Here is a 17,144-nt window from a genome sequence, read left to right as displayed (position 1 = left end):
CGGGTGTGGGGGGCGGGAGGGGCAGGGGAGGGGAGGCTGGGCTGGGTCAGCCCGCACTGGCTCAGCTTGGCTGCTCGCCGTCACCGGCAAGGAGCCCTGAGCACCTGCAGGAAAGCGACAAGTAGCCGTATGGGCCCGAAGACTCTTCAAGTTCAAGACGGCCCTCCATTCTCTGTGGTCAACAATTGGAACGTCCTTTGTCATCTGTTGAGGACTCTTACTGGTGGAAAGGGACTTCGAGAAACTATTCTAGTCCAATTCCCTCCTCCTCAGGTGGAGGAGTATAAAAATAGCAACTTTGAAATATTTCTCCAGACCAGGTTTTTAGTGACGGTCTTTCAGGTGTGGCCAAAGGGGCTACTTCCGTAGTGACTGCTGTGACTGTCCCCTCTGGACACGCTTTGCTGTGTGAATGTCTGTCTCCTGGAGCCCGGTCAGTGTGCCCGGGGCGTTCGTCACTCACCGGCCAGACCGGCCCCTCCTCCCAGACCAGGTTGATGGACCGACGGCCCGACTGTTGACTTATTCTTGTTTGAGATGCAGACAGCAGGAGGGGCTGAGCTCAGTTACTTGAGTCGTCTTTCCTGGTCTCGTAGCTGCGGTCTTCCTCGAGACTGTGCGCCTAGGAAATGCGCTTGTCCGCCTAACCTGCACGGTCCTCAGTGACCGCTTGCGTCGTCCGAGACGTGCTCTGTGGGCCTCCTGGCCCTTGCGGGGCGACCAGGCCTCTAATCGAGAGAGCCGGCCTTGGCGTGCCCTTCCCTTAGGACTCTTGTGGGCAGCTTCCTTCTGCTTGGGACCAGTGGACCTGGACCCCTGAGCGTCTCCAGACTCTGCCTGGAGACTTTTCCCCGGATGGGACCTGAGCTTTGTGTAGCCCGCCGTTTAGAGAAGCGCCCCCCCTCCCCCTGCCCCCGCCTCCCCGCACGGCTGCACTTCTCTGCACGTCTCTGAGACCCGGGACGCAGCTGTCCGCGGAAATGATGGCTCACTTCAGCTCTTTGGTCTAAACCAAAGAGTGGGAGACAAGCAGCAGGGCCCCAGGGAGGCACCGTGGAGGACGCAGAATCCCGATCACTTCGCCACAGGACTCACCTTCCTGTGTAATCTAAGGGAAGTGTCTACGCCCGGCAGTTTTTAGAGGAATGGCTTCGTGGGCAGTTACTTCCTCCAAGAACCGGCACTATTAAGAGGAAAGTTCTCAAAGTACATGAAAAACTTGTACGGATTAAGGGCTACGGAAACAGACCTGTTAACAGCGTGTACCTCTGAGTGATCAGATGACAGGTGATTTCAAGTTTCTCCTTTGTTTATCTGTATTTTTTTTCTGTAATAAACACGTGTTGTACGTTAAAATGTTTAAAACCGTTTATGTCGCGCCGGCTTAATGTGAGAAAAGACTTCAGCAGGGTTCTCAGTGATGTGTCGCCCTGTTTTCCCGGGCGCAGGTTAGGTGAACGTTTTCCTTCACAGCTGCCGCCTGCAGCCTCTTAGCGTTGACGGGGGGTCCGTGGGGACAGGGACACACAGAGGAGGGCGGGCAGGCCCTGCAGCACGGGGGTCTCCTTAAGAAGCCAAGTTTGGACTGGGGATTAAGTAGATGTTGCTTTTGTCTCCGTGAGATCAGAGGTGACAGGCTGTTTCAGAAAATGTTGATCGTTAAAGAGGCTTGTTTTTAATGTATCCTCTCAAAGCCACCATGTGATGAGTGTGGACACTCCATCTTGGGAACCTGTCAATATGGAAAAGTACAAGACAGGACTTTTTTGTGTATCCTCAGGAAAGTGTCACAGCAGGTTTCTTTATATTTCGGGCCTGACGGTGCGCTCAACCCGCCTGGCCTTATGCCCTGGGCCTCCCCCTGGTCTGTGAAGTGAGGGGCCAGCGGGAGCACCGAGCTCCCTGTGAGCCCGCGTCCTCCCGGAAACGGTCACTGTCATGGCCAAGCGCCGTGGTCCGGGAGCCCCTCCCTGGTGGCTGCGGCTCACCGAGCTCTTTGTGGCTCTTTGTGGCCGTGGGCGTGGGGTGTGCTCTGAGCTCCAGCTGGTTCCGTGCTTGGGTTCTTGCTCATGGGTGTGAGAGTCTGGCGGTGTGTTTGCGTGGTGCAGGTTCTTGTAGCATCAGTGCTGTGGCTTGTATCTTATTTTATTTTTAAAGTTTATTTTGGCGGGGGGCGGTGGCTCGCAAGCTGGAGAAGGGCAGAGGAAGAGGGAGAGAGAATCCCAAGCGGGCTCTGCGCTGCCAGGATGGAGTCCCGTGTGAGGCTCGATCTCATGAACGGAACCATGAGATCGTGACCTGATCTGAAATCAAGAGTGGGACATTTAACCAACGGAGCCCCCCAGGCGCCCCCACGGCTTGCATTTAGAAGAGGCGGGGCTGACTGTAGACCTTGTGCAGAGACAGGACATTCTGCAGCCTAGAGGCGGGTCTGAGTGCCGGAGAGGCGGCCTGCCCCGAAGGGCGTGAGCCCGGCCTGAGACCCGGGCACACCGCGCTCCCCGGCCTCCCAGCCAGACCTCAGGTGGCGGCCAGGCTGTACCGGGTGCACAGGGCACCCGTGCTGTCTGAGCTCCTGGGGAAGCCCCCAGAAGCGTTCCTACCTCCGCCTCTGCCTCGGGTTCTTGGGGACCAGAGCGCATTGTGGCAAAATGCGCCCGTTAGGAATGAAGTAGAGCTTCCGGTATTCCGCGCTCAGAGCTCCTGGAGCTGGGCTTCCGTGTCCCCCCGGCCCCGCAAAAACTACCACTCTGCTTGTGTGCAGGCTTCGATTCTGAGAGCTCTTCCGGGGGATTTTCAGAAGCAAGTCAGAGAGTCGCTGCGGTGATGTGTGTGGACTCCGGCAGAAGTAACGGGGTCGGAAAGGCCGGGGAGAGGCCCCCTCGAGAAAATGGAATTCAGAAGCACAGGTACGTCATCGTGCGCGCGTTTTAGAATCTTCCGCTGTATCTGTGACGCCCTGGCCGTGCCACAGGGCGCCCCTTCAGCTCTCCTGAGTCCCGAGCCCAGGGGTGACCCAGCCATGGTGCCCCCGGACAGCATCCCCTGGTGCCCCGTTCAGCCACAGATTCTGAGACCCGACGCCACTCTCCTTGGCTCCTGGAGGTCAGTGATGGCACTGCCTTGACTGCTGATTCCGGTCCCCGCCCCAGGACTTGCGGGGTGGACCGGGGGGGGGGGGGGGCCGCCCTCCTGCTGCCCCCTGCAGACCGCCTGCCTCTCAATGTCGCACTGCCTGTCTGCCCTATGGTTTGGAAATGGGTGTTTAGAGCAGCAAGTCCCCCTTCCCTTTTCCCCACATTTCCTTTTCCTTCCGAGTTAGATTCTGGAGACGGTGACCTAAGTCTTCCCCAGCAGAAGTGAGGACAAGGGCAAGACAGGCCCTGCGAGGCGGTGGCGCTGGGCAGGCGGCCTCTGTCCCCCACCACGCTGACTTGCTTTGCAGCTTGAGGGAGCCCTGCAGCCTTACCGCAGCCCCTGCTCTGGGCCCTAGACCCCAGCGCCTGCTAGATGCACGCAGCGGGGGACTCGGGCGTCCCGCCCCTGCCTGTCGGCTCGTTCTCCCGGCAGGCGTCGGAGCACCTCTGCACGTGTGCTCCAGTGGCCTGTCCTAGAGTGGGTCGTGCTCTGCTGTCCTCCGCTCCATGAATCCTCCGCCCCATGAATCTGGTTCGCGCGTCGGCCTAACACCGTCCTCCTGCCCCCGCGCGTTGTCGCCCAGCTCTGATATGTGGTCCCGTTACGCACGTCTGGGCTCCTCAGCCCTCCCGGTTCCTGTGTCACATCCCAGTCCGGCCGCCTCTCCTGCGCCCCTGTAGCGCCCGTAACTGCCTCCACACCCTCCCGTCTCCTCTCCACCCTACGGGCACTAGACAGATCCGAATGCACTGCCTCTGCCTCTCGGCCAGCGTCTGCGTGGTCCCCAGTGATGGTGAACAGAGCGCCTTGGCTGGGAGAGGGGACCGCAGGGTCACTCTCCTCTTGGGATGAGGGCCGGCCCTCTGTGTTCCTCTGGCTCCGGCCCCGGGCCCGTTGTCACTGGTCCCAGCCGACAGGGGCCTCTTTGGAGTCCTCAGGTGCGTCCAGCCCGTTCCCACAGCGGAGCCCCATCTGCCCTGCTACCTTGGCCCCCGGCCCCCTCCTCCTGCTCTTCCCTCCTGACCCTTGCCAGTGGGTCCAGCACACCGCCCCCCAACTCTAGCTTCACAGCCCGCTCAGGCACCCCTCTTTCCCAGGTGGAATAGTGTCTCGTCCCAGCCCAATTCCTGGGAGGGAGACTGCCAGGCCTCCCCGGGAAGCTGGCAGGAAGAGAGCCTAGAAAGGAATGAGCCTCAGGAGAACACACTTGTGTTTGAAAGGGACTCCCGGCAGGCTCCCGGCAGACTTCCGAAAGGTTTTGTTAACGCGGCTCTGTCTCGTGCCTTCCTGGCCCGGCCTCTGCCGTGGTCACCGTCCTTTCCCGGGAGACCCTCCAGGATGCCTGTGCAGAAACCTTTCTTTAGGACTTAACAGCACTCAGCTGCCAGAGCAGACACATGGCCGGTGTTTGCCTCTCAGAACTAAAAAAAAATGGTCACTGGCAAAATCATCAGTCGTAAGCGAACCTGGTGCTGGAGGGACCAACCCGTGTCGCTCTGGTCGTTCTGTCATAGGACGTCACTGCCTGCCCCGATGTTTACCAGAAGTGACTTCAGCGTGTGGAGTATATTAAAGAAATGCATCGGCCTGGTAAGTTCAGAGGGACTCATTTCAGGGCCTGAAGCTGAAACATTTTCGATTCCTGGGTATCTGTTGCGCTGCTGACAGTTCAGGGAGACGTGCTCTGCGCATTTGCAGCACGAGGACAAGATAGGACAGGGACACACGTGGGGTGGGGGAGAGAAAAGGCACGAAGGCCAAGGTGTTCACGGCCAGCGGCAAGCCTCCTGATGTGCGACGCATCACAGGGGTTTACGTTGACCCTGGCGTTCTGTGACGGGCTCACGGTCGGCTTCGGACAGTCCGCACGACGTGGGGAGCTTCCGCGGGCTGCTCGACACAGGCTGAGGGCGAGCCACGGGCAGGAGCGCGGGACCTGGGGCGCAGCTCAGATGCTCAGGGTTCGCATCAGGGTTGGCTCGGAGGAGGTGGTTGGACGATCGGTGTCCCGGGGCCGCAGGCTTCTTTTCTCGTGGTCCTGCGTGACGGGACTGTCACCGTCTGGGAATGTGAGCTGTGCCCCCCTCGGGAGGGCAGGGCGCGCCGCAGGCCGTGGGTTGTACCAACAGCGTTGTACCGACAGGCACGCGGCCCTGTCCCCCGTGCCTCCCATGCGTGCTGCCACCGCCGTTTATTTCTGCCCTCGTCTCTTTCAGCCCCTTTCCCAGAGGAAACTGCTTCTCTTCTCCCACTTTTTATTTTGAAGTAACTTTGGACTTCTAGACGGTTGCGGGTGGTACTTTGAGCTGTTTGCCCTTCACCCGGCTTCCCGTCGTGGTGACGTCTCATGTAGCAGCCGGGGCTCGGTGAGCGAGACGCCGGCGTTCCTGTCGGAGCGTCACTGCTCACCACGCACTTGACTTGGCTTTCCTGGTACCCCCTGCTGTCTTCGTACTGGTGGCTGGTGTTTAGGCACCAGGGGCTGGCGCGGGATGTGCCTGGCGCTCCTGGGGCGACCCTGCCCCAGGCCTCTCGGCAGACAGAGCTAGAAAGCCCAGGCGTGCCTTCTGACCCTGCTTCTGCACACACGGGTTTGTGTACGCACCTGTTTGGCTTTTTTTATGTTTTAATTTTTTAAGATTTTTATTTTCAAGTAACTCTGCACCCAGCCATGGGGCTCCAACTCACAACCCGAGACTAAGAGTCACTCCAGCTAGGCGCCCCGCACGTCTCTTGTCTTCTAAAATGGCACGCTTGGGATTCTTTTCTCTTAGCAGTGTTTTCTCCTACGTTTCTGGCTGTGTGAGCACGTCAGGTCTAGGTGGGTGTATCTGTCTGAAGATAGGTGTCGAACTTGACTAGCTCCTTGGTCGGGCGCCTGGGGGGCTCTGTCGGTGAAGCGTCCGACTTCGGCTCAGGTCACGATCTCACGGTCCGTGAGTTCGAGCCCCGCATCGGGCTCTGTGCTGACAGCTCGGAGCCCGGAGCCTGCTTCGGATTCTGTGTCTCCCTCTGTCTCTGCCCCTCCCCGGCTCGGGTTCTGTCTGTCTGTCTGTCTCTTTCTCTCAAAAATAAATAATAAACACTGACTAGCTCCTTGGTCCTGCAGCTTCTTGTCATAAAGCGACACCATCACATTGCCTTCCCCAAGGACCCGCCGTAGGGTGGATTCGGATTAACACGTGGGTCGGCGCGTCCCCGGGCTACACCGGCTCGGCACCCACGGGCTTCGCCTCTGGGGTGGCACACGGCCCTCTTCCTCCTTCGCCCGCTGGGACGGCGGCCCCGGGCTGGCCAACGGGCCACTGAGGCAGGCAGGGCCGGGGAACACCGCCGCGCCTCGCCGCTGCCCGCCTCTCCTCGTATTTTGAAGCAGACCCCACTCGTGAATACTTTTCGTGTTGCTCTTTACCACCAGCACGGCCACCCTCACACTTCAGAAGGCCACGCGTTAGCACCATCCGCTACCCACCGGGTCCAGTCCCCGGCCGTCGGAGCACCGTTCTGTCTGTGCTTCTGCCGTCTGTGGTGTTACCTCCCTCCCGACTAAGAGCTCCTGGCGCTCGGGCCGGTGCTGTCACTCTTCCTTTATTTCCTGGGACGTTTCTGTGCCGAGAACGTACCCTTCTGCGGCCGCCAGTGCGGTGTGCAGAAGAAAGGGTCGGTGAGTGATTCTCACTTTATCACGGTCGCCACGTGATGTGGTTCACTAGCATGACCCAGCATGGCCAGTGTAACCAACTAGCTTGTCTGTGTTTCTTTTTTTTCAAACTCACGGAGTCAGACCTCCCCGGTGCATTCCAGCCCCCGAGCCACTCCCTCTTTGGCTGTTAATAGCCTCTTCGGCTTGGCCGTGATCCCTTATAGACGAAGCTCTGGCTCATTCTGTCCCTTTCTCGTCCAGGATCTGGAGTCGGCCGCTTGTGCAGGGAGAGAGAGGACTCAGGACCACAGCTGGGCCCTAGGGGTAGGGGGTGGGCTATGAATTGCTGTTATCAGTCTTTCTGGGGGGAGAGCTAGGAGCTGTTTGGATTTGTTTCAACGACGGTTGAAATCTGGGACGACGGGATTACTCCAGCCCCCTCAGTCGAATGTCTGTGCCTCTTGCCCCCCCCACCGACGATCCCAGTTTCTAATGACAGTGCAGGTGACCGATTTAGACCAGCCCTCAATTAATGACTCACCTGCTCTATCCCACACACACACGACGGTTCCGGAGGACAGGACCACTTCTGCCGCCACCAGCGTGTGTGCTGACACGTGCGAGTTGGTTGCCTTTTGTGGGTCGTTTTGTCCGGAGGGCGTGTCTCCGGTCACCGTGCTTGGAGTTACCTGCCGTGGTCCCCGTCCACGTGGCTGGGCCCCCAGAGCTTGCGTGCGCTCATTTGCTTCCTTTGTTCTCGATGTTTGGACGTTGCTTTTCTAAATTACTTGTGTTCAAAATCGTAAACCTAAGGTCAGATCTCTGGGCTGAGGTTCCAAGAATTTCCCTTCCTGTCCCTGCCCTCGCGCTGCACTGGCCCTTCCCCTCGAGGAGACCATTTCCACTCTCCGTGGTCTGTCTTCCCGTGCCTCATGAGGGGACCGTGTGTCATCTCCTCCCTCTTTCTTCAGACGAACCAGAGGCTTTTCCGCCTCTGTTTCGCTGCGTGGTGCCACAGCCACGTGGAGCCACTGCTTAGGCTTACGGTCACCTCGCGGTGCCGTGCCTTCTGGCCGCCTATCCCTGTCAGATGTCTGCTGTGTGTTTGCCACAGCATCTGTGGGGCGGGCTCCCGGAAACGGGGCCGCGGGACCAAAGGGCAGGTGCGCACGCGCTTCTGCCGTGGTGCCCCGTCTCCAGGCGGCCCCCTTCTGCACCCCCACCGGCTGTGGGGGCCTCTCTCCGTCCTGCCCTGCCCTGCCCGTGGCCCGTGTGCAGTGCTGCTGCTCGAGCAGGCGAGCAGGCCGGGTCTCCACGGGGTTGACTTCCTTTCTCCTGACGAGCTAGACGAGCATCTTCCCTGCGCTCAGAGCGGGGCGGGCGTGGGCTCGGGTTCCTGGGGACGGTCCCATGGTGACGAGTCTTCACTGGCTCCTTCCAGGAGCTGTCCAAGATCACCATGCCCATCGCCTTCAACGAGCCTCTGAGTTTCCTCCAGCGGATCACGGAGTACATGGAGCACGTGGACCTCATTCACAGAGCCTCCTGCCAGCCCCAGGCCCTGGAAAGGATGCAGGTGGGCGGTGGGCCCCTTCCGGGGGCGCCAGACACGAGACTGTGGTGTTCAGTGAGCATGACGCCACGTGAGTGGCCCCGTGGTGATCGGCCCGCGTGGCTCCCGCTGACTCCTGGGTGCCGTCCTGCCCTGTGCCTTGGCTCCTCCTAGGTCCGCTCGGGACCGGCCCCCCTGCACCCCCCCCGCCCCGTTCCCCCCCCACCGCGTGTGGGTGCGGCCACCCCGGCCGACCTGGCGCGGGGCCTCAGGGCCGCCCGGGCTGGGGAAGGGGGGCACACGGTTCCTGCCCGTGTGGTTTGAGGAAGTGCTCGTGCTGAAGGGCGTTTCCCCGGAAGTTCCGTAATCTCAAAACACGTGACAAGGGAGACTCGTGCCACCAGGAGCACATCTGGTGCGGAGAGGCTGCACGTCCCCCCCGTGGTCCCCCACTCACCGTCCTGTGCGCTGTTCCCAGTGCGTTGCTGCCTTTGCGGTGTCGGCGGTGGCTTCCCAGTGGGAGAGGACCGGCAAGCCCTTCAACCCGCTCCTGGGAGAGACTTACGAGCTGATCAGGTAAGGGGTCGGGGCCGCGGGCGCCCGGCACGGCCGCGCAGGGGTGAAGCGGAGCGCCGGGCTCCGGAGAGGAGGGGAGGCGACAGGCGACGGAGGGGCGCTGGCTCGCCTGGAACCGATGTGGACACAGGCCCTCGTGCGTGAGGCCGGCCCACGTCAGCAGGGCATCTGGTGACTGTCACCAGGGCAGGTGCAGCTGCGGGCAGTAGCTCCCGTGTGCTGGCGAGGGGCCGGGTGGGGTTTCTGCCGGGTGGCTCCCCGTGCTGCCCCCCCGAGCTGGTCTTCTGACCTGGTCTTTGAGCCCCGCGCACGCCCCAGAAACGGCACGGCCTGTGGCGGTCCTGGCGGGGGCCCCACGAGGGTGGACCGGGCCTGTTTGGGGTGCTCTTTCCCGACCCCGCTGCCCGCGTGAGGTGCCCACCCAGACCAGCAAGTAAATCAGCGGACGGAGGCGCTGTGCTCCCCGCCGTCTGCTCAGCCCGGCTGGGGCTCCTCTGCAGGGCCGTTCGGGGCTCCCTCCGGGTCCTGTAGAGAGTCTGTGGGGGTGTCTTAGTAAATGAAAGCGTAACTTCAACGATAAGAGCCCACCCTTTTTAGAAGACGCGTGAGTTGAGAAAAGCGAAAAGGGAGACGTCATCCCACGGGAGACCGTGAAGGTTGTGGTCGATTTCCTCGAGGCGTGCACGTGTGTGGTCTGTCATTTAGCACCGTGCCATCGCCATTTCCCCACGGTGTCACAGGCTTTTGCTAAGTTACGCTGCCACGTTTTGTGTCTGGCGTTTGCGTGTGCCCCAGCTTGACGCACGCACCGCCCCCTTGCGCCGCGGAGTCGTGGCGGCGTGCTGTGTCGTCACGGCATCTTGATCTCAGGGAGCCCTGCGGGTCGTGCTTCTCGGGCCGTTTATTGCCCTTAATGGCCGAGTTGTTCATGATGAGAGTTTCTCAAAGGTGAGTAAGTGGTTGTGGACGGGCGGTGGGGGGTGGGTCTGCCTGAGTCAGCGCGCCGGGCGCGTGCGGCTCAGGGAAGCGTGTGCCAGGGTGTGTGTGTCAGCACTGCTTTCACACCTTTGCGGGAGGAGTCGGCAGTGTTAGCAACACAGGCGTAAATCACCTCCCACTCGGGACGGTGGCACAGATGTCCGGGTCCAGGCTCTGACCTGTTTCTGGCCGCCCGGGGCGGCCCTGCCGCTGGCCCCTCTGCGTGCCGCTGGCCTGGTTTTCTCACGGACGGAGATGTTGGCTGCCGCTCGGTGCGCGGGCACCTGCTTTCGGAACCCCGCTGCCTTTGAGGCAGCCGGGCGGGTTAGAGGCACGGTGCTGCCGTGGGGGTCCGTGCAGGCGACCCTGGGTGACCGTGGCAAGTCCCTGCTTCTTCAATCCAGAGATGGGGGACCTGAGGCCCAGGTGAGGGAAAGACCTGCCCCGAGACTCACTGTTCAGAGGAACTTTTGTTGTGAGTTCCCAGAGAGCGCTTTCTTTATCAGCCACGCCTCTGCTGCCTCCCCACGGTGCATGTGTCCTGGTGCCGGGGTGGGTGGCTCTGACCTTGTCTAGCCACCAGGAAATTATTGGCGTTTTCGTTATTAAAAAGCACCATTAGCATATCTTGAAAAGAGGAATTAAAGCTGATACGAAAGAAGTTCAGACGACGGGAAGTGAGCACGTGGGTTCACAGACAGCATGACCCACGATCCACGACCCGTGGTGCTGACGGCCACCCCTGATCATCAGTCACTTCCAGGATTCGGCTGAGGGGTTGAGGCGAAGCCCCGGACTGACCGAGAAACGAGCATCTTCTCGGGCGTGCAGGCCCGTCTTCGGGTCCAGGTCGCACTGCGGCCGCGTCTGCTGCACGCGGGGCCCCGAGGGCCCTTCCGGTCTGAGGAGCTTTGTAACTAAACCAAGTCGTTCTCCAGTGTCTTCTTCCCTACAGATTGCTCCTCAACGGCTAAAAATAGCACTTTCTTTTCTTAGACAAGTATTCATTTTGTAAATTACATACCTTGGTTGGCAACCTTTTAAAATCTAATTTTTCAACTTTCCTTCCTCTGTAACGATTGGAAATTCTGATTCCAGTTAAGTTAGTAATTATGTGGTTTAGCTTTTATAATTTTTAACGACTACAACTGTAGGTGTATTCACAGTTCCGGAACAATTAAAAACTGACATTTTTATTGAAAAAGAGCATGTACTAAAAATCCCGTTTCCTGGCCCAGGAGTATCTTGGGGCATCAGACATGGCATGTCACAGAACTTCCAGGAGCCCTAGCAGGGACTAGAGGGGGGCCCCCTTCGGGAAGGCCGCGAGCTCCCCACTCTTGCGGTTCTTGGGCGCTGGGTGCCCCTTGAGGGCTGAGGTGGCCACGTCTAAATCACTGGCTCTAGGAGTTTTCTTCTAGGCCTGCACGTGCTGGGGGCAGCGTGAGTGGAGGCCCCTCACACTCTTTCTCCTTCCATGCGGGGTTCAGATTTGCCCAGAGGCGGTGGGTGCACGTGCAAGTGTCTGTGTGTGTGTGTGTGTGGGGAGGGGGTCGGTCAGTGTCAGGCCAAGGGTGGCCTGCGAGAGCGAGTGTTGAATATCTCTGTCACTCAGGGTGGCCAGGGGCTGCGGGGCTCCCCCAGGAGGTGTGCCGAGCCAACCTTTGTCGGATTTCGCTGTCACTGATGTGCTCTCTCCCTCTTGTTTTTGTGCCTAGGGAGGATTTAGGGTTCAGATTTATATCCGAGCAGGTGAGCCACCACCCCCCGATCAGTGCATTTTATTCAGAGGGCCTCCACCAGGACTTCTTGTTTCACGGCTCCATCTACCCGAAGCTGAAGTTCTGGGGCAAGAGCGTGGAGGCCGAGCCCCGGGGCACCATCACGCTGGAGCTGCTCAAGTGAGTGCGGAGCCCGGGGGCCTGGCGGGTGCCTTTCTGAAGTTCCAGCGGAAGGGTCTTTCCCCCGGCAGACGCTCCTTCGAACAGGCAACGCCCCCCAGACCCCTCATCGGGACTGGGTGTGATGTGGGCGTCTGGGACAGCCCACCGAGGACCTGGATGGCTTTAGTCACCGCCTGTGGTAGTCCTTCCGCTTGGTGACGAGCCGCACGTAGCACCTTACAACAGCCACTCTCTCCTCTGCCACGTGGTTTCCGAGGGCTAGGGCTGGGGTGCGGGGCGGCGTGGCGGGCGCTCTGGCTCGGGGTCCCGTGAGGTGGCGGGCAGGACGCGGGCCGAAGGCAGCTGGTGGGACATCTGCTTGTAGGCCCCCTTCCGTGGCCGTTGGCGGGAGGCCTGGGGGTGCTCACAGCGGGGTGCTGGCATCCCCCAGAGCTGGGGACCCAGGGGGGGATGGAGCCACGGTGTCTCTTAGGACCTCATCACAGAAGTGGCCTCACCCTGACCTTAAACCCTCGTTGGTCACGAGGACCACGCTGCTTGAGGGTGGGAGGGAGACACGGATGAAACCTGGGAGGTGGGGGACTTTGAGGGGCGTCGTGGAGGCTGCCCGCACACCCGTGAAATCTCAGTCCAAACGCTCCCCAGTGCGGTGTTGTTCGGACCCCTCGCAAAGCAAAAGCCCAATCTCTAGCAGTCGCGTGGACGTTGCAAAACCAGCGTAGACCCGGTCTAGGCCACGGCGTGCCGCAGGCTCCCTGAGATGCACGTCTTGCTAACCGTGGCCCGCCGTGATGAAGCACGGGGTATGATTTTTGTTTCACGTTGGCCCAGCCTGGCTGGTTGCCGGAGAATACCAGCCCCTGACCCTCGTGTACCTCAGGGCTGATGGGGTCACCAGGTGCAGTGAGGGCACCCCATTTCTGGGGAGCATGTGCGTCTTGCGGTGGTCCGTGCTTTCTTGGGGCGGGGCACGCAGAATTGAAAAGTGGCAAATCTTACTGATTAACGCATTTGAGTTTCCCCTGGAAATTTGAGGGGCCCGGAATACTTGTCCTGAAATACTTCTGCTTTGAGCTAGTCTCTGCCCTTGATCATGGCTCTTTGACACGGCCTCCCTCGAGACACGGGTCTCATGAACTTGCATCACATCCGTGGGGGTTCTTTTCTCCTTGGGTCAGGCCACTGGGGGAGGATGAGGGATACGAGCAAAGGCGTCTGGGAAGGCGTTCCAAACGGAGCTGCTCCCTGGACCTCGGGCGGGGTGTGGGCCGTGCGACTCCCGCAGGCGCCGGCTGAAGAGGCCATTGTGTGGACAGCTTCCCGGGACAGCCTTTTCTCTTTGTCTCGGTGGTCTCCTGTGGCTTATTAACTTGTCTTGACATTTAAGTAGAAAGCTTTGTTGATGCTACAAAGGAAAGCAGAAATAAATTTCAAACAAATGCTAAATAAATAGCGGCTGTTCGAGGGAGTTCAAAGCGATATTCTACTCCGGCACAGGTTTTAAGGCAATTACGGCTTAATTCTGTCTGGTATTTTGCTTTTTAGGGTCACGCAGTGCTTTTGTTTGCTGGCGTCTGACTTGCGTGTTTTCTGGCATCTTTCACAGACACAATGAGGCTTACACCTGGACCAACCCTACCTGCTGTGTGCACAACGTGATTATCGGGAAGCTCTGGATAGAGCAGTACGGGACGGTGGAGATTGTAAACCACAGGTAACGGCACCGGTCGTGTGCCAGTCGGAGACCGCGCCGAGCTCTAGACGCGCTTGCTGTGAGCCCGGGGACACGCTTCCGGCCTGCTCCGGGCTGCCATTCAGGCTGTCGGGGTTCGGCGCGCCTGCGGGAAGAGCCAGGCCTGGGGGTGGCCGCCGCGGTGCTGGTCGGTGGTGGCATCATCTTTGTGCCCCTGCTTACCTCTTGTTTTGGTTTGAGTCGCAATAGTGAATTGATTTTGAAATTTTAAATGACACTAAAGAATGATGGGGTTCCCACGTGAAACATCCTCAAATACTGACCTCTGTCCACCCTCGAACCTTCCTCCTGGAAGTTCGTGACATAGCGGCTTTGTTTTGCAGCAGCTTTCTTGAGATACAATTTGCATACCGTAAAATTCACCCATTTAAGTGAGTTTCGGTGTATCTACTGAACTGTACCCTTGCCACCAGGCAGTGTCAGAGCATCTCCGTCGCCCCAGAAAGGTGCCCCGCGCCCATCGCGGTCACTGCCTGACTCCCCAGCCCCGGCCACCCGGGTGTCTCGGTTCACCTTTCCCAGACATTTCGCGTCGTACGACGGAAGCCTGTGTTTGTTTTTCCCGCAGAACTGGAGATAAGTGTGTGCTTCATTTTAAACCATGTGGACTGTTTGGAAAAGAACTTCACAAAGTGGAGGGGCACATCCAGGACAAAAAGTAGGTCTGCGTCCGGGTGGCTCACCGTGGGCGGCGCGTGCGCCCCTTGATGGCGATGTAGTCGTGCCGGTGACGTTTGTTCACACTAGAAAAGATTATGACTCTGTTTGGTTTAGAGAAGACGCTCCCTCGCTGGGTCTACAGAGAGACGAAGGGTTAGTTTTAAGTGTCGTTTCCGGGCGGTGAGCGATCGGGGTCTGTCTCGCCCTCTCCGGAGGGGGAGAGGTCTGGGTCTGACTCCTTTTGCTAAAATGGACGCGAGGAGATGAGTCGCTGGGTCTACAGAGAGACGAAGGGTTAGTTTTAAGTGTCGTTTCTGGGCGGTGAGCGATCGGGGTCTGTCTCGCCCTCTCCGGAGGGGGAGAGGTCTGGGTCTGACTCCTTTTGCTAAAATGGACGCGAGGAGATGAGGTGCTCTCACTGGGAGGAAACGCTGCGCTTTTGCCAACAGAACGGAGGTGGAAGACGTGACCACGCGTCTCCTCCGTGGCGGTGTCTGCCTCGTGTTGCAGACACAACTCAGACCGTGGTGGGAGCCTCCGTTCCACGGGCCGGCTCGTGGCACTCTGTGAGTTAGAGACTTTTTAAGTGTTGGACCAGAGACACGGTCAGAAGTTCCCAGTAGATTTTCCGGAGTTCTCTCTCCTTTGGGTTATTTCAAAAAACATTTTTTGTAATGTTTACTTATTTTTGAGAGAGAGAGACAGAGCGTGAGTAGGGGAGGGGCAGAGAGAGGCGGAGGGTCGGGCGGGGACACAGAATCCGAAGCAGGCTCCAGGCTGCGAGCTGTCAGCACAGAGCCCGACTCGGGGCTGCGAGACCGTGACCTGAGCCAAAGTTGGACGCTTGACCGACCGAGCCGCCCAGGCGCCCCGACCTTTGGGTCGTTTTATCTTATGTTTTTGGCCTCAGATTTCTCACTTTTTATTCCCCAGTCAGGAAATTGGGATTTGTATAATGTCATGAAACCCCTTCCACCTCCTAAAAACTAGACATTTTCTTTCTTTCTTCTTCTTCTTCTTCTTTTTTTTCTTTTTTTGAAGTAGCCTCCATGCGAACATGGGGCTTGAACTCACCACCCTGACATCGAGAGTCAGGTGCTCTACCCACTGAGCCAGCCAGGTGCCCCACCTACGTTTTAATTAGAAACAAGTTTCCAGTGTAAAACGGTGGGTGCTGTTTCTTCTTCTGCTGAGTACCAGAAAGTCACCTGTTCAAACAGCCTGTCAGATGCTTTTAGACTTTAGACTCTGACCGCCGTGCCCACTGAAGTGAGCCGGGGCTCAGCTCGGAGACCTTGCAGGACAGCAGCCCTCTTCAGGACAAGGGCACCGGCCAGTGCCCCGAGCAGCCCATCCCTGGTGGTGGAAACAACCCAGAGAGAGACCGTGGTCCGCGTGAAACGGGCCTGCAGAAATGGGCCACTCCTCACTGCCACGCGCACCGTCCCGGAGGGTCTGCAAACCCTGTTCTGATTTTTTGATTTTCCATCCCAAACCGGAGTGAGCTCTTGCCTAACGCCGTGCCTCTTGGGGACAGAATATGTCGGCCAAGGTGACTAAGTCCTGAGTGAGGACTGGCCGAGTGTCCCCCGCCAGTCCCCGCGTGGCCACTTTCCGGGCTGAGCCCGAGGCAGGGGTGCCCGCCCTCCCAGAAATGTCACACGCCTGGCAGAACAGCATCTCCAGGGGGTGCGTGGCCACCGTGCTTTCCCCACAGGAAGACACAAAAAAGACAAAAAGAAAAAACAAAAAACAGTCCAGCGCTGTTGGCGTTGTTCCTTTTGGAGTCCGGCAGAGCGCTCTGGTGGTTGATCTGGACAGTTTCCAGAGGTCGTTAGGAAATGAAGCAAGCAGACGGGTACCGATGTGGGCATCCGATCTGTGGATATGAAGATAAAGCAGACAATGCCAGCTGAAATTGCGAGGGCTGTTGATGTGATTTGTAGGAAAGGGAAGGACACAGTCTTGGAGGTTCACGTATTTCAAGGGCAGTGGCCAGACCGGCACGTGGGTTCCAGCGAAACCTTCCCTTTTTCTCACCTTTTCTTGTCCACACTCGTGGGGGCTTGTGCCCTTATCTTCTTTCTGCTTTGGCAAATTAGGCCCGAGGGGGGACCCTCAAAGGCAGATTTTCCTCTTCGCACCTCTGTGCAGAGAGGTTCTAAAATTTACAAGGAGACAAACCAGAATGGGAATGTACTCCACGGTCACGGTCACAATCGAGGTGCTGCCTGTTTAGATGAAGGGTTTATAATTGCTGTAAACATGGTTTTAAAAATTCCCTTTGATGGGACGCCTGGCTGGCTCAGTCAGAAGAGCACGCGGCTCTTGATCTCCAGGTCGTGAGTTTGAGCCCACGTTGGGTGTAGAGGTTACTAAAGGTAAATAAAAAAATAAAAATTCCCTTTGACTACAGCAAAAAGAAGCTCTTTATGATCTATGGAAAATGGACAGAGTGTTTGTGGGGAATAGACCCTGCTGCGTACGAGTCCTTCAAGAAGCGGGAGAGGAGAGGCGACCACCTGAGCAAGCCACAGCCGGTAAGGTGCTGCCCCCGGCGGGGGGGGGGGGGGGGGGGGGGGGGCGAGGCGGGGAGGGCTTCAGAGTCGAGTGCGGGGGGAGTCTGCCTTCCCTCTGCTGGGCCTGTGGGGTCCCAGCTGGAGAGGATGAAGGCCCGGAATCCGCCCGTCCGTCTGTGTGCTGCTCGGGGCCTCGGTTTACCTGCGTCTCTGTGTGCAGAGGCTGCTGCCGTCAGCCGGGCTCGGGGGCCACTTGGTACGCCGTGTCCCCCAGGCCTGGCAGAGCCCAAGTGCACCTACGTTTCTTTCTGGGAACGCCGTGCTCCGGGTTCTTCTTTGTAAACCTCCTGTCTCCCAGCACCTCGTTAGCTTAGACCTATTAAAAAATCAAGACTGTCATGTCTGTGTTTTCAGTTCTGAG

At 58.8% G+C, this 17,144-nt stretch overlaps 1 protein-coding gene across 6 annotated transcripts in view; it reads left to right on the top strand.

The window, feature by feature from the left end:
• The window catches only part of OSBPL2 (oxysterol binding protein like 2), a 37,001-nt gene that overhangs the window by 13,622 nt on the left and 6,235 nt on the right, over positions 1–17,144 (top strand). For 4 of the 6 annotated variants that reach the window (XM_011280785.4, XM_019826268.3, XM_019826270.2 and 1 more), the window contains exons 3-10: positions 2,765–2,909; positions 4,653–4,728; positions 8,223–8,357; positions 8,812–8,909; positions 11,606–11,788; positions 13,398–13,505; positions 14,113–14,202; positions 16,621–16,744. In XM_011280785.4, the coding sequence (XP_011279087.1) occupies positions 2,765–2,909; positions 4,653–4,728; positions 8,223–8,357; positions 8,812–8,909; positions 11,606–11,788; positions 13,398–13,505; positions 14,113–14,202; positions 16,621–16,744 (959 nt within the window). Of the gene's footprint in view, positions 1–2,764; positions 2,910–3,238; positions 4,077–4,652; positions 4,729–8,222; positions 8,358–8,811; positions 8,910–11,605; positions 11,789–13,397; positions 13,506–14,112; positions 14,203–16,620; positions 16,745–17,144 lie in introns of those variants that run through there. The other 2 variants (XM_019826269.3, XM_019826271.2) reach the window with 2 other exon arrangements.

Source organism: Felis catus, chromosome A3 (assembly GCF_018350175.1).
Source record: "Felis catus isolate Fca126 chromosome A3, F.catus_Fca126_mat1.0, whole genome shotgun sequence".
Classification (NCBI taxonomy): domain Eukaryota; kingdom Metazoa; phylum Chordata; class Mammalia; order Carnivora; family Felidae; genus Felis; species Felis catus.
This window is presented reverse-complemented; position numbering and strand designations above follow the sequence as displayed.